The sequence below is a fragment of the Salvia splendens genome, chromosome 2, assembly GCF_004379255.2.
Source record: "Salvia splendens isolate huo1 chromosome 2, SspV2, whole genome shotgun sequence".
NCBI classification, from domain to species: Eukaryota; Viridiplantae; Streptophyta; class Magnoliopsida; order Lamiales; family Lamiaceae; genus Salvia; species Salvia splendens.
This window is the reverse complement of record NC_056033.1, coordinates 39,373,162-39,389,789: the sequence shown is the minus strand read 5'-3', so window position 1 is coordinate 39,389,789 and position 16,628 is coordinate 39,373,162. Positions and strand designations below refer to the sequence as shown.

Below are 16,628 nucleotides of genomic sequence, written 5' to 3'. Positions count from 1 at the left end.
AACCAGAAGGAGCCGGCTCGGGCTCGTCGAATGGAGGAGAGACGACTGAAGTTGGAAATGATAGAAAAGGAGAGAAACAAAGGGGCGTCGGTTTTGATTGGAGGTAAACCACAATTTGGTCCCTCCACATTTAAAAATTGCAAATTGCTCCCCAGTTATAAAAAATTGCGAAAGAATGTTATGTCTTTTGCGAAATATGAAGAAAAAAAACCCAAATCGAAGATGGCTCCTAGATACGAGCAAAAACTGTCTAGATAAACTCCTCGACAAGAGTAAAAACTGTTAGTCTGAAAGAAAGCTCCTCGACACGAGTCGAAACTGTCCGAATGAGCTCCTCGACAAGAGTAAAAACTGTCAGTCAGAAAAAAGCTCCTCGACAAGAGTAAAAACTGTCAGTCAGAAAAAAAGCTCCTCGACACGAGTAAAAACTGTCAGTCAGAAAAAAAAAAGCTCCTCGACACGAGTAAAAACTGTCAGTCAGAAAAAAAAATGATTTGGCTCCTAGATACGAGCAAAAACTATCTAAGATAGCTCCTTGACACGAGTTAAAAATGTCAATCAAAAATTGAAGAGCTCTATGACACGAGTTAAAACTGTCAACAGAAAATTGAAGAAACTCCTTGAAATGAGTCTAAACTTTCAATGATGAAGAGCTCCTTGATAAGAGTCTAAACTTTCAACGAAGAAAAATGAAGAAGCTCCTTGAAATGAGTCTAAACTTTCAATAAAAAAAAACCCAACTCTTTGATATGAGTATAAACTATCAATGAAGAATTGAAGAAGATCTATGATACGAGCATAAACTATCAATGAACTATCAATAATGAATTGAAGAAACTCTATGATACGAGTATAAACTGTCAATGAAAATTGAAGAACTCCTGAATATGAGTATAAACTATTTATCAAAGTGAAGATCGTGCAAGTTAAGTTTCGAAAAAACTCGATACTTAACTTGAGGGGGAGTGTTGGAATGATCACTTTAGGTGTCCCAAGTATATTGGGAAAAGAAAGTGTGGAGTCTCAAGAATATTGGAAAGAGTCACTTTTGAGTTTCAAGGAATATAACATTAATAGTGTTATAGTTCCAATTGTTTAGTTCCTAGGTACATTACTTCTCTAGTCCTATAAATAGAGATGCACAATGTATCCAACAACAATTCAAATCAATCAAAATGTAGTCTTCAAGAGTTCTTCAATTTTATTTTCCGCATTTTAGTTTTCAACAGTAGTTATATAAAAATCAACAATTCAATTAAATAACTTTTCTTTGGTCAAAATTCGATGTTGACTTAATTCATATTATAACATAATTATCTTATCCAATAAATCTAACTGTGCAAATATCTTGTGACTAATAAACTACTAAGATAGAGAGAGAGAGCGTAGATCTCCAGATCCTTAAATTCTTAAGCAGATTTGGGAACTACGAAATCCGAGGCTACATGATTAAAATAAGAAGATATTTCCTATTTCTGGATTAATTTTATTCTTTATAAGAAAATAATAGTACTAAATCTACATTTGTTCTATATTTGAGGTGTCATAGTTATCACTAATTTCAGCTGAAATTAGACAAAACTAATGCCACTTCGATCACATTGTATTTTTTTCATTTTTTGCGTAAAACTCTACCAAAATTCATCATAGAGAAGTGTGAGACTACTTTCTACTAGTTAACTACCCTACAAAGTTTCCCTAGTTCATACGAGCCTTGATTGTTCAAAACTTTTTCTCATAAATTTTCTTTTTTAGCCTTTCCTAGGTTTTGTTGATTGTGATCTTAGTTTTTGTTTTCCATTTGCTGTTAATTCTTGGTGTCCCATTTGTGCTTTGTCTGTAGTTTAAGTTTCCGGAGTGATTTTTTTGGAGGTGGCGAAAGGTAAAAATAACATTTTTTCTTCTCTCTCTTTGTTCAAGATTTTGGAGCATGGGATCTTTTAGTTTAGCAAAAAGTAGCATTACTTTTGAATTTTTAGTACTTGTCTTGTTCTAAAATTCTAATCATTGAGTTTCTCCAATTCTTTTTTTGGTAGATCATTTGGTGAATCATTTTACCTCATTACCGCAAAAAAATGGATTCTTGCTGTGTCGCCGCCGTTAGAGCTAATGGGTTTTTTGGAGGGAGAATTGGGAGTAAGAAAGGAAATGTTTTTGGATCAAAGAATTTGGGTGAAAATGGGAAGAAAAAATTGCATTTGAAGCCTGGAGTTGCTTACTCTGTTCTAACACGTGATATCAACAAAGAAATGGCTGTGAGTTTGTTAAAGTTTTAATCTTTTTAGATATTTGGAGTGATTTATTTTGGCCCTTAATTGAAAATGAGTGATGAATTTCAGGCACTTCAGTTCACACCACTTCCTGAGGGAACTCCAAATGCAAATCCAGCAAGCGTTGCTTCGATAATCTTGGGCGGAGGCGCGGGGACTCGCCTCTTCCCTCTCACTAGCAGAAGATCTAAACCGGCTGTAAGGAAAAAATATTTGTGTTACATTCATTTAACTTTTGATAATTCTTTTTACTAATGTTGATGTATGATAAGAGGAAACGGTTTTTGTTTCTGCTGTTTCTGTTTAGATTCAAGAATGTAGAAGATGCATAAAGTCATATCTATATGTTGTAAATGTGTTCTGTTTCATATTCCAATGTTTTCAATGGATGTCTACCACATGTGTGTTCTTGATATTATCAAATGTTACACTTTTGTGCGGGTGAAATGGGAGTAGAATGAGAGTTTGAACGGTGTAGGAGATATAGGCTGCTTTGAATGTTTGGAGGTTGATGTTTATACGTGTTTGCAGGTTCCGATTGGTGGTTGTTACAGGCTAATTGATATCCCGATGAGTAACTGCATCAATAGCGGGATAAGAAAGATATTCATCATGACGCAGTTCAATTCTTTCTCCCTCAATAGACACCTTGCTCGGACCTACAACTTTGGAAATGGTGTGAGTTTCGGAGATGGTTTCGTGGAGGTGAGGTTATACTGGCTGTAATCTAAAGTGCTTGATTTTATACGATGTTTTGTGTTTCGTACATGTTTTTAGCTACCATCAGTGAATCATTGTGATTGTGTAAATTATTTTCAATGCACAACTGTTATAGGTTCTTGCTGCCACTCAAACACCGGGAGAAACAGGAAAGAAATGGTTCCAAGGAACTGCAGATGCAGTTCGACAATTCATTTGGGTTTTCGATGTGAGTGGTTGATGCATTTCGACATTTCATTTTGTGATCATTTTTGTAGAAGGTCTAATTTGGTGGATTCTTCTCCCTGTGTTTATAGGCTGCCAAAAATAAAAATATCGATCATATAGTAATCTTGTCCGGTGACCATCTTTACAGAATGGACTATATGGAGTTTGTTCAGGTGGCCTGTATGCTTATTTTCCCATATGTTGAATCGTTTTCTTATCAATCTTAATGCTTGTCTATTGATGAACAACATGCTTGCAGAAACATATAGATACAGGTGCAGACATTACTGTTTCGTGTGTACCCATGGATGATGGGTATGTATCGATTTATTTCCTACAATCAATATTAAATTCATAGCTTTTATTCTCGGGCGAAAACTGTTGTTGGTTCAAGTACTAAGTTCATGCATATAGCCCTTTTGCAGCATAAAGTTTCGTTTAATGTTCATGAATCATGTTAGATTAATAAGCTTGTTCTGTTCTTTCCATGTGACTCAGCCGAGCCTCAGATTTTGGATTGATGAAAATTGATCAAACGGGGCGGATCATTCAGTTTGCAGAGAAACCAAAGGGCTCGGATCTAAAAGCAATGGTATGTAGTCTCATCTAGCTAGGCCAATGTCCCTTTGTTTCGTGTACAAAATGACAATCGTGAAATGGATTCAGAAAATTCAGTGTTCATGTTCACCTTACTTTATGCTGATTTCACATCTTATAAATTGATGCTTTCTTCCCTTTGATCTTTTGCTTTCATCTGGTGATGTCCTGCAGCAAGTTGACACCTCTATTCTCGGACTTTCTCGTCAAGAGGCAGCAAAATTTCCCTACATTGCATCGATGGGCGTGTACGTGTTCAAGACTGACGTCCTACTGCAGCTTCTGAAATATACGTACCCTTCGTGCAATGATTTTGGCTCCGAGATCATCCCTGGAGCCGTCAACAACCACAAAGTGCAGGCAAGATTCAAATTCGAAACTTCTGTCGTGAGATTTCATTATTTGTCCTCTATTCTGAGTATCTCGCCTCGTTACAGGCATACTTGTTCAATGACTACTGGGAGGACATTGGAACCATCAAGTCATTATTTGACGCCAATTTGGCCCTCACGGAGCAGGTCGATCATTCTCTTCGTGACCATTTACATAACTCTCGTTTTCAATATAATTTGCATTTGATCCACTAGACAAGAAAGTAATCATGGCTATCTTTTGAAGATGCTCAAAGGAATACTATTATGTAAAAAGTGTATCTTGAATTTTGAATAATACTGTACTTACTTTTTAACTTTTCAAGATGTAATTTTTGATATCATGGTCTATTTAGATTTGGGAGCTGAATGTGGCTAATGTTCTCTTTTAACAGCCTCCAAAGTTTGATTTTAATGATCCAAAGACCCCTTTCTACACATCTCCAAGATTCTTGCCTCCTTCGAAAGTCGAAAAATGCAAGGTATGCTTCTATCACAGTGCTTAAATCTCATCGTTCCCGTATCTCATGAATATGGTTGTTTCAGATAGTGGATGCAATAACCTCCCATGGTTGCTTTCTGGGAGAATGTAGCGTTCAGCACTCGATTGTTGGTGTTAGATCACGCCTAGACAACGGTGTTGAACTCAAGGTGAAGTATACATATTTGATTTAATGTTCTTAATGAAGCCATATACACAATCTAAAAGAGTGCAATCTGTGTTTCAGGATACCATGATGATGGGAGCTGACTATTACCAAACTGAATCGGAAATTGCGTCTGCTATCGCGCAAGGGAAGGTTCCGATAGGCGTTGGACAGAACACCAAAATCTGGTAGGATTGAATTGGAGAGTTGTTTACCCACTTGAAATAGGAAACATAGTTCTTAGAAGCTTGTGCAAATCTGTTTTTTCTTTACAGTGGGAATGATATTGATTCTTGTTTTGTGCATTTTTTGAAGTAACTGTATAATCGACAAGAATGCCAAGATCGGGAGGGATGTGATAATCGCAAACCAAGATGTAAGTATCCTCGTTGTTCTTGCCTCTTTAACTTGTAACGGGAGTGAGTGATTTTGGTCTGCATTGACATGCTAGGGTGTCGAAGAAGCGGACCGGGCGGATGATGGATTTTACATAAGATCTGGAATCACAGTAGTGTTGAAGAATGCCACCATAAAAGATGGAACACTCATATGAAACTGAACATGTTTTGTAGGAATCTAATAATGTTGCTTTCTTTCCCAATTCTGCAAGTATTTTGGGTGACAATGATTTTAAGTGATGTAAATTAGAATTCGAAGCTTTGTTTGTATGAAAAGAACCACTAGGAATGATAACAGAAAACATCATATTTCGGCTTAACTAGCTTATAAATTACGCTATTTGTACAAAAGAGGTTGCTTGTTATACTTCTTGTAGTAATTTTGATATCTAGGGACATGTTAGGTACGGCAGAATGAAATAAAAATGGTATAGAAATGAACGTATGAAAGAAAGGAAAAATCTTGGACCATTCATTTGCTTGGTAGGTATAAATAATACTACTCTGATGCTTGTAAGAGCGTCCACAGTGGGGCGGACCGTATGAATGAAAGGAAAAATCTTGGACCATTCATTTGCTTGGTAGGTATAATTAATACTACTCCGATGCTTGTAAGAGCATCCACAGTGGGGCGGACGATAGTTCGCCCGATGCATCGGGCGAGCTATCGTCTGCCACTATAGCTATGCGGATGATGCCCGATGCATTGTCCGCGGACGATGGCGTCGGAACACGCATCGTCCGCCCCACTGCGGGTCACGCGGACGATCCTTTTTTTTTCAAATTTCTTATATATTTAAACACCATTTCTCATTCCATTTTCCACACCAAATTTTCTCTCACATCTCTCACTTTCCCCACACACCAATATTTTTCTCCCAATCTTTCTCACATAAAAAAATGAGAACCGACCACGACTGGAGTACCTCGGAGGGCATTACTCGGGCCTTATTCAATTGCGTTCATGAGGCTGCGGTGGAATGCTTGGCCGAAATGGAGCGTGAGCGTGAAGCGTCGAAGCAGGTCCAGGCGGAGCAGATCCCGAGGCCGATTCGACGTCGGACGTTTGTCTGCCGCGAGCACGGCATAGCTCACCAACGTCTGTTCGCAGACTATTTTGCCGAGCAACCACTGTGGGGCCCGACGGTTTTTCACCGCCGTTTTAGAATGCGGCGAGATCTTTTTCTCAGCATTGTCCAAACGTTGGAGGCACGTGATGAATACTTCCAGTATCGGGAAGATGGCATCGGCAAACCCGGACTTACGCCGTTGCAGAAGTGCACGGTTGCGCTCCGGCAGTTGGCCTACGGTACCACGGCGGACATGTTCGACGAGTACCTTCACGTCGGGGAGACAACTGGCCGCAAGGGCCTGAAGAATTTTTGTAGGGGAGTTGTGGAGGCTTATAGCAACACATATTTGCGAAGCCGACTGTTGTGGAATGCTAGGGAGCATCGATTGTATGCACTGGGAGTGAAAGAATTGCCCGACGGCGTGGAGAGCCCAATTTACTAGTGGATACAAGGGCAGCCACCCGACGATGATCCTTGAAGCCGTCGCTAACCATCGACTCTGGATCTGGCATGCTTACTTCGGTGTAGCGGGGTCGAACAACGACATCAACATTCTCAACTCATCCAACCTCTTCACCGAGCAATGCAATGGCAACTGCCCGGCCATCGAGTTCACTGCCAACGGACGCCAATATCATATGGGGTACTACTTGGCCGACAGCATATACCCAAGGTGGCCTGTTTTTGTGAAGACGATCAGCTGCCCAATGGGTGACAAGAGAGTTTTATTTGCGCAAAAGTAGGAGGCTGAGCGGAAGGATGTGGAGCGGGTATTTGGTGTGCTCCAGCGCGGTGGGCAATAGTGAAAGGTCCGGTGCATTTCTGGTACAAGGAAGTCATCGCCGATGTCATGTATGCGTGCATCATCTTGCATAACATGACAGTCAAACAAGATGGTGGAAGAGTCACCGATAGGAGCGATGATGAAGCTGGATCTAGCTCCAGTACGGCGACCCTGCTCCACGTTCGAGGATTACCGATGGGCTACAATGAGGTTCTATCTAGACAGGCCTCAATGCGCAACCAACAAGACCATGCTCAACTCATGAATGACATGATTGAAGAAGTTTGTGACCGTAACCGCCATTGAGAATTTCTAATTTTTTTATTTCGTACTGTAATGTTTGAACTTTCAATGAAATGAAGTTTTTTTATCCAATTTTTGTAGTGTTTTAAATATTCAAATAAATAAAATGCTTAGGGCGGACTATATGGCAGCCTATAGGGCATCCCACTGCAGGTGAATGGGTAGGAGAATAAAATGCTGATGTGGCGAAGCATAGGGCTAGGGATGTCAATGTAACCCGAACCCGCGGGCCGGCCGGAATAACCCGATAAAAATACAGGGTTAGGGTTGTAATTTCGCAGCCCGAATTTAAAATCGGGCCATTCGGGCTGACCCTTTCGGGTTGTCGGGTTAGGCGGGCTGACCCGTTCGGGTTACGGGTCGGCCCGTTGGGTTGAAGGCTTCTGCACAGCGAGCAGTTTTTGTAACGGTCATAACTTTCTCTACAAAGCTCCGATTGAGGCATGCAATATATCCACGCGAAGCTCTTTCGAAGACGAAGAGAATGATATGTATTAGAGGTTTATCAGACTTCAAAATCGCGAGAAACATTGATTCAAACAAGGCTGCTGCACATCCACATATTTTGTGTGCATTTTCTAATCAATTTTCTATCATTTCTAAACAAACATGTAAACATACCAAAATATAGAAATATATTCAAAATCATCCAAGACAACCTTCTAAAACCATGCAAAATCCAAATGCGTCAACCGACTATATAAGATCACGAAAAAAATCACTATGTAGTTCATGAATTCATAAATACTCGTATATAAAAGCTTTCTTTTAGTATATTTTCAATATAATAGTGCAAAGTGTTTTGACGTCGCTTTGTCACTGAATTATGCTTACTTTGATGATTCTTAAAACAAAGATAAATTATTATTTGACTTATTTACAGTTGGAATAAATTAAATTTGACCAATCATAATTCAAGAAAACTTAGAATTACTCCAATTAGCTAGCATCTTGATAATTCACTCTTTAACAATTCAAAATATTTTTGTTACATCTACGATGCACCTCTAACGTTATGAAAATTTTATTTAATTTTCTACGAATTGATTTATGTTTGAATTTTGAAACAAAGTGTTGATTTATGTTTTAAATACATAAACATAAACATACTATTGATAGATATTTTGTAAATAATTATGTAATGAATAAGTTATTTAAATTTAAATAACTTAATCTTTTTAAAAATATCAAAGAAAATTAAAAATACGTATTTCATTGTTGAATGATTAATTAAAAATATGTATATAATTAAAGAAAATTTAAATACGTATTATTTTTTTGAAAATATTAAAAGAATTAAAAATACGCATTGGCCCGAATAACCCGGTGGGTTAGCCCGAAACCCGAAGGGTTAGGGTTAGGGTCGAACTTTTATAACCCGAAAAAATCATAACCCGAATAGCCCGTACCCGAATGGCCCGACAACCCGAACGGGTTGGCCCGATTGACATCCCTACATAGGGCGCCCCATTATGGATGCTTTGAATGAATGTCTAATGGTGATTCTATATAAAATGAAGATTCCTGCAATCAAACAAAGAAATGAAATAGAGCTAGAATGGTGATTTTTTTGGCACCTCATTCAATCATACAAAACATATTCTTAGTCTTTCTCCGATGAATTTTAGTGAATAGTAAAGGAAATGGGTTTAAAAAATGTACTATCCCACATACAAACTATAAGTCCATACTCTTTTTCGCATTCTCATTTATTTGAGGGGAGGTTAAGAAGTACTACAAATTTTCAAATTGTTACATTCGAATATACATTTTCATTTTTTTAATTGTTTCGCTTTCTAATGTATCTTAATTTTATGTTATTCCCATCGAACGAAACTACATAGGTGCATGAAGCAATAAGTATGAATTTACCTATACATATATACACTCATTCGTTTCTCTTGATTTTCAGGATAGTGTCGTGGAAATTAGTTCGATTTCCAATAACATGATTTCATTCTTGACCAGTATATCGAAAAGGAAACGAAAAACAAAAACAAAAACAAAAACAAAAACGATCAGCATACAACGACACGAACTTATTTGGAACTTAAAAACCTCACTCTTTTTCTTGCATATTACTACTTGTTCATAGTAACGAAATTACATCTAGATAATTATCAATAAATAAAGGGTCTCCAAAAAATTGTAGTTCAGTAGTTCACCCATCTCTTATCTACTAAAGCATGAAATAGCACCCCTCCAGAGAAAAATAAATAAATAAAACAAACAAATAAAGAGGAGTGCAGCGGCTACTGTCACCGCTTACTCAGTCATCTCTCGTCTGAGTTGAACCTGCTCCATGCCGCCTGAGAGGGGGATTGAGCAAGATTATATGTAATGAACGAGAATCATGGAAGGACCGGGTATTATGTTCTCAGAAACCAAAACAAGCAACATACCTTGAGAAGATCAAAAACCTTTTCGCAGATGTACTTTTGTTGAACACTAGCTCCTCTTTGTTGCAGCTTGTCAGGGTGTACACACAAAGTTGCCTTTCGGTAAGCCTTCTTCACAGCAGCAGTTGTAATGATCTCCGTCAATGAAATAGACTGCCATCCACTTTCTGGACCAAGGATCTGCACAAGACAATGAATTTATGTAAAGAGTGTTGGCCTCATACAGTTGCACACAAGTCCATGTCATATTTGAGAGACAGACACAGCTTCAGAATTTGGAATTATTTCTCCCGTTTCTTCTAGTAGGGGGTTATTTCAGGTCTTTGTTGTATTGCAAGGTTTTAAACTTATCCAAGTTCGAACATCTTTAAAAGAGTTAATGATTCATGCCCAGCCAAGACAACCCTAGTTAAGTTCCCAAATCTTGGTCTGGGAATTTATTGCCAATAAATAAAAAAAAACTCTAGCAATGACTGACATATTATATCAGTAGTTTACTGGGAGAGAATGCATACATATTGCAAGGTTGAGAGAAGTGCACGCAAATTTCCCTCCTTTCCTGTGGCCCATCTTTTAACATCAGCATCAAGAGATTCAGCAAGTCTCTGCAATAAGATAAGATACTCGTCAACAGCGCAAATTAATTTTCCAAAATCATCCATGCAAGTTCAGCCTGGCAATAATTTTGAATTCAAACTTGTGGTAATAGGCGTACATTTCTCTCAGCCTGCTCTTTCTGCACAAGATGGTCCCGCATATTCTTCTCTGCAAGTGCTTTGGCCTGAAAAAATCAAGTTCGATGGGTAAAAGGTAAAAGAATCTTTAGCTATAGCTACAAAGATAAAATGGAGAAGGCATACTGCTCGCTCCATTATCCTCTGATGCCTCTCCAGTCTTGCTTTACGCCTTTGTGCTGATTCAATATTTGTTCCAGTCTCCAGTTCCTGCAGGAGAGTTTGGTATCAAGAGTTACGAACACAGTTTATATTACCTTCAGGCAAGCAATAAAATCCAGCTCATACTTACCGAGGAAGAAAAGCTGTGCTTCAGTGCATTATTTCTGGAAGAACTAGAAAACTTCTCAGTGGAGTGTCTGTCAGCTGGTGCTTTCAACTCTCCTGAAGTTTTAAGGGACTTTGCTTTCTCTAGAGCACGCACACGGGCCTCTGCTGTGGCTCTTTCTACTGCAGCTCGTTCAGCTTTAAGCTTGGCTTCTGTGGCTGTGGATCTTTCTACTGCAGCTCGTTCAGCTTTAACCTTGGCTTCTGTCGCGGCCTTATCAAGTGGTTGCTTAACCACAGAAGGCTTCTCAACCTTTTCCCGAGCCTCTGCCCTAACCCTTTGCCGAACTTCAGTAGCTGCTCTCTCCACAGCAGCTCTTTCTGCCCTTTCTCGAACTTCAGCAAATGCTCTCTCACGAGCTTCACGAATTGCCCTTTCCACAACTATCCTATCCTTTTCCCGCTCTCTTCCCTTTTTTATGGCTTCTATTCTTTGCTGTTGATCATTGCTATCAAAGTTTTGCATACCTTCTTTGGCATCTATCTCTTCTATTGATGTTGTTCGAACATGTTTTTCCTCATCCTTTTCCACATTCACATCTGTATCTACAGCTTCCTCTGTTTCCGACGATTTATCCATTTCTATGGGTTCATCATGCAACTGAGAGTGTAATTCTTCACTTTGTTCCTCGGCATGTTTTCTTTCATCAGAAACCATGTCATCACTTAGTTCTTCCATGTTTGAGGTCGCGGCCATTTCATTTTCTGGACATTCTTCAGATTTTTTGGAAGATAACTCACGTGTCTTCTCGAAGCTTGAGTCTGATATAGGTCCTTCATCCCTCTCCGCATCTTGCTCCAAAACCTGGTCTACATCTGGGAAATTCAATTCTACTCCTCTGAAATGAGATTCAAGGTCCTGAGGTATGTCTTGTCTATTGTTTTCAGCAGCACATTCTTGCGGAGCATCATGAATATCACTGGTTGTTTTAGATACATCCTCATCTTGTAACAGGCTTTCTTCGGAATCTACATCCATGACATCAACAGATTCCGTTCGGCTATCAGAAGGAAGACCTTCAAAAGTATCGAGCAGTTCGTTTTTCACAAAAATCTCTTCAGAGGCACTTCGATGCAAATGGTTAGATCTAAGTATTTCATCATCCAGCCGACTGGATGATCCTTCTTCCATCTTGTCCTCATCAAGTGCAGAAACTGATCCATTAGATTTGAGCACGTCCTCTTCAGAATTTTTGACGGATTTCTGATGTTCTTCCACTTTGCTCTCTGATTCAACAGGACAGGATTCTTCAGTTTCAGCAACAATATTGCCAGATCCATTAGTATGAGGCGCATCAAAGATGACGCTGGCCTCCCCACCATTCAAATTAACAGCTTCATCTATATCCTCTTGATAAGTAGCCTCCTGACCTTCACCTCTGCCAGCACCCCACTTAATATAGTCTGTTTTCTCAGTTTCCCTCTTCTGAACATTGGGGCAATGGCTTGCCTCCATCACATTGGTCACAACGGTTTCACTCATAAAAGTAGTATCAACATGTTCCTCTTCAACTTGATTCGGTACAAGTTCTTCTGTTGATTTTGGCAAATCTCCATTGTCAGCAAACCACTGCTTGTCATCATTAATTTGTGGTTGATGATGATCATAAAGTTTAATTTTTGACTCTCCTACTTCAGGGGGAACATCAGATTTCCCCTTATTGATTACTTCCAGTAAGACTCCCTTCAGCTGATCAAACCAGAGCTGGCCCTCATTCTTCCTTGTCTCCTGAATTTCTTCATCATAAGTTTCTGCATGTCCCTGGCCATCCGCTTCGCATCCGGAGACAGTTTCAGTTTTCCTGTCAATCTTTTGTTGGTCTAGACTTTCATTCCTAACCAGATTACACAATCCATCTGGCATGTCATTAGACACTGACCTTGCATCAGCTATTTTGTCACACTCTTCAAGTTTCTTCTCATGATGTTCCTTATCATCCCTATCATTTTCTCTCTGCTCGTTCACTCCATCCTCTGGGAAGATCCTAAAATTTTTAAAAGCTACATCCACTGCCTTGTCATGCTCAGGAATTTTTTGAGAACTGCTGAGAACCTTTTCCCAATTATTTTCAGATTCTTCTGCACGAACAAAAATGGCCTGACTTAATTCATCTTCTTCCCAACTCTTCTCCACCCCTTGTATCCTTTGGGATGTATGGAGATCCCCTTCCACCAGTTCAGGAACAACTTCAGATCTTTTTATATGAGTGGCTGTTATATTTCTCTGTTTAGAGATTTCTGTGCCTATTTCCAACCTTCCAAGGTTAGATGCAAGTTCACCCATGGGGGGGACTAAGCTATTAGAGTTGCCTGCCTTCGCATGCTCCACATCAACAGCTTCGCATCCAGAAATACGTTTTCCCTCTCTTTGCTCTTCATCTGCTTCCACATTCTTTTCAAGCTTTTCTACTTTAACATCTTCGTCAGCATGAGTTCTCTCACTCTGTATGCGATTTGAAGCAAATAACTCTCTTTGCACTTCATCTGCTTCCACATTCTTTTCAAGCTTTTCTACTTTAACATCTTCATCAGCATGAGTTCTCTCACTCTGTATGTGATTTGATGCACAAAATAACGTACTCCTGCCTGAAAATATCTCTTTAGGTTCTCTATTGGTTTCAACATTCTCTGACACCCTTTTGCCTTCAGCAGGTTCAGCAGGAAAACATGTAACAGTGTGACTGAGGGATGGAGTTAATTTTCCATCAATCCCAGCAGGTGCAGGGAATATAGGATCTAAATCTTCATACTTTTTCCTGGTACTGTTGTTTTGATCCAAATGCCTCATGGTCAACTTTAGTTTCCCTTCCTGCAACTTTCATGCGACTACTTACAGGCCTAAGCTTTGATCCATCTTGAGCACCATCCTTTTTCCTTTCCATTATTATTTTGGCTATTCTTATACTTTCTTGGGCCTGTTCTATGGCCTTCTTCAAGGCAGCAACAGATACAGTATCAACTGAGTTATCGTCAAAGTCCTCGGAAGATTCATCAGCAATCTTCAGTGAAACATCTTCTTTAGAAGCGAAACCTGATGCCATCGACTGCCTGGTTTCCTTGATATCACTTAGATTTGTTGGATGACTCGACAGCATGGGTGCATCTGATTCTGGTGATTTGAGATTAACTTCATTCACATGGTGAGACTTATCTAGCCTGGATTTCTCCAAGCTCGATCCACCTTTAGCATTGACAGGTTCAACTTCAGCACTGAAACTCCAGGCGCGACTAACTTCACGGTTGAGTAAAGGTGGCCTGTCATTCTTTCCCTTATGTGGCCGACTTCCATCAACAAAATGAGTAAATCCAGGAACAGCATGGAGCTCTGCTATGTGGGTTTTCAGATCTGATGCATCAACATTTATTTGGTTGGTCTTATTGAAAGACAAGTTAAACTGCTGCTCATTGCCATCGGTAGACTGATCAGATGCCACGCCTGAGGGCCTTTCTCTCTTTGTTGAAGGATGTAGAGAACCTGATTCTTGCAGCTTCCCTTCATCAAAAGATGCATCAGATGCTACACCAGGGGGCCTTTCCATCTTTACTGTAGAAGGTGGAGAACCTGATTCTTGCAGCTTAACTCTTCTATCAATCGACCGATCAGATGCCACGCTAGGAGGCCTTTCTGTCTTTCTTGAAGAATGTCGAGAACCTGATTCTTGTCTAGATGGCCGCCCCTCCACTGGAACCCTACAAAAATATTTAGGGCAAGCATATAACTCTTTCTATCAATCATTTCAGTTTTAGACAAATGAGATATACTACCAAAGCACAAACTATAACTAGGCACTAAATCATATTTGTTTCACCTTTCAGAGATATACATGATTCCACAAATAAGAAGATACAACAAGCACATTCAGAGACCAAATATTACAAAATCTAAAAGAACTAGCAATTATTTTATATCACACTCAATGGAAAGAATGTCCAACCTTTTCATTTTATCTATAAGTTGTTTTTTATGTTATGTACAAATTATGCTCACTTCATACTTCACCAATTTATGGCGTAACAGGTAACTTTTCATATGTGGGTGCCGTCGTTCCTATACATGATTTTTGAGCTATTATATCAAGATTGAATTAATGTAAATCTTGTCTGCCTGTTTGGAAAATAAAAGACTGAATATTTCATGTGTGGGTGCCGTCGTTCATACATGATTTTTGAGTTATTATATCAAGATTGAATCAATGTAAATCTTGTCGGCCTGTATGGAAAATAAAAGATTAATTCAGTTTGCTTTTTCTACTACTGATTTCAAAGCCTCAGATTTTCCGAACTCCTTCTCTGCCTTCTCCTCTTCAAAGGCCAGGAGAGAGTGCAATATTTCCCTTCAATAATTCTTTTGGTTAGCTGATTAGCTCAGCAGAGGGGATCCGATGCTAAATTGTTGGTTGTACGATTCGAACTTGAGTGAAATAATTTAGATAAAACATACATCGATTTCTACTGAATATAGTCAGGTGACTTGAGTCCTTGTCCACTTTGGACATTTTGACAAAATACCTACTTTACAGCTGGGCAGAAAACCCGGAAAACAAATTAATGCTAAAGTCCGGGAACACGGGTTGAAAGGAGGAACCCTAGGAATCAACAACTATGACTACTGCTGTAGCTGTTATCAGCTTTCCGTTTAAAAGAACCAAACAGAAACGAAGGTTTACGTCATTAAAACAGAAAAACTAACTACGATCGGACTAGAAGAAATCAAACATATGTTTTAAAAAAGACAGCTCTGCAGTCGAACACTCCATAACTTCAAATTACATGCGACTCGACTCCGAAATGGCATATTATCTAAAATATTCATCATACCAAAGATGTCATTAATGCCAGAATAAGCAACTAAACAACAGATATTTCTAAGATGGAAGATAGATTTAATGTGATTTTAAATCTAGAACTGCGCATCAAATGAATTTTCGGAGACTGTCCAGTTTTAATTGACAATGAGCATCTTTGATACCACAAATCAATTCTTCCCTTTACTGGGATTAATACAAGAGTAACGCAAGTTCATCCAAACAGGTTTTTATTTCGCTTTTAAATTTTGTTAGCACATACAATCAAGGCAAACAAATGATTTCTTTCCTAAAAAAAGAATTTTGACAAAGATTCTTCCCAAAACGTGATAGAAACAACACATTAGCACCACATTCACACACAAACAAGTGCAGCATTCACAAAATCACTCTAAGATTCAAAATCTTCTTCCGAAATGAGAACACAGAAACTCGTAAACTCACCGCAGCTTAGCTCTCTTAGCAGAACCACTGAGCAGCTCCTCGTAAGGCACAAACACATCGTCATGCGTCAATCCGGAGAAGATGTTGGTGTAATCGAGCTTGGAGCTCCGGATATCGGCCGACCCGACCCGCTCGTCCATGGCAGAGAGATCAAGCACCGGAATGGAAGAGGAACCTGAGAAAATCTCTGAGTACTCGTGGAGCTGGAGCGACTTCCTCTCACCTCCGGTCGACAGCAAAACGTCGCCGTAGGGGGTTTTGAACGAGAAAGCTGAGGAGAAGGCATCCGGTCTAGTGGTGGAGTGCTTCCTCCTGTGCGACGAAATGGAGAGAGATTCCATGGAAATGGAGAGAGATGAGGGGGGTTTGTGGTGGCCTTCGCTAGGGTTTTTGAGTCAGAATTTAGGGGTTTTGGTTTCTTCCTGTTTCGGTGAAGGCAGGCTTTAGTGTTTGCAGAGTGAGAAATGAGTTGTGTAGAGTCAGACAAAACTAAGGAGAAATGGAGGAGAGAGAGAATCAATTGATGTGAGAGAGAATATATTTATTTAT

The 16,628-nt window shown here is 39.4% G+C and overlaps 2 protein-coding genes across 2 annotated transcripts; one reads left to right on the top strand and one right to left on the bottom strand.

Moving 5' to 3' along the window:
- Positions 1 to 1,384: 1,384 nt before the first annotated feature.
- LOC121766148 (glucose-1-phosphate adenylyltransferase large subunit 1-like) lies at positions 1,385 to 5,561 on the top strand. Its single transcript, XM_042162503.1, has 15 exons — positions 1,385 to 1,882; positions 2,037 to 2,255; positions 2,340 to 2,468; positions 2,802 to 2,975; positions 3,106 to 3,198; positions 3,287 to 3,370; positions 3,457 to 3,512; positions 3,696 to 3,789; positions 3,969 to 4,154; positions 4,232 to 4,312; positions 4,561 to 4,647; positions 4,712 to 4,816; positions 4,894 to 5,000; positions 5,128 to 5,188; positions 5,264 to 5,561. Exons 2-15 carry the CDS (start codon positions 2,076 to 2,078, stop codon positions 5,363 to 5,365), a joined length of 1,539 nt encoding a protein of 512 aa, XP_042018437.1. The 5' UTR covers positions 1,385 to 1,882; positions 2,037 to 2,075; the 3' UTR covers positions 5,366 to 5,561.
- Positions 5,562 to 9,412: 3,851 nt separating this feature from the next.
- Positions 9,413 to 16,592, bottom strand: LOC121792745 (auxilin-like protein 1). The gene is given in 8 exon segments (XM_042190816.1): positions 9,413 to 9,679; positions 9,773 to 9,949; positions 10,285 to 10,374; positions 10,485 to 10,550; positions 10,630 to 10,713; positions 10,796 to 13,573; positions 13,575 to 14,520; positions 16,080 to 16,592. Coding segments are annotated over 8 exon segments (4,518 nt in total). The 5' UTR covers positions 16,421 to 16,592; the 3' UTR covers positions 9,413 to 9,643.
- Between the last annotated feature and the right edge of the window lie 36 nt (positions 16,593 to 16,628).

What these genes read in the sequence shown, in the direction of transcription:
- LOC121766148 (XM_042162503.1), top strand. Translation starts at nt 2,076, where the DNA reads ATGGATTCTTGCTGTGTCGCCGCCGTTAGAGCTAATGGGTTTTTTGGA. An exon ending in GCTCGGATCTAAAAGCAATG is followed by an intron (nt 3,790 to 3,968) that starts GTATGTAGTCTC and finishes GATGTCCTGCAG; the next exon opens with CAAGTTGACACCTCTATTCT. An exon ending in ATTTGGCCCTCACGGAGCAG is followed by an intron (nt 4,313 to 4,560) that starts GTCGATCATTCT and finishes CTCTTTTAACAG; the next exon opens with CCTCCAAAGTTTGATTTTAA.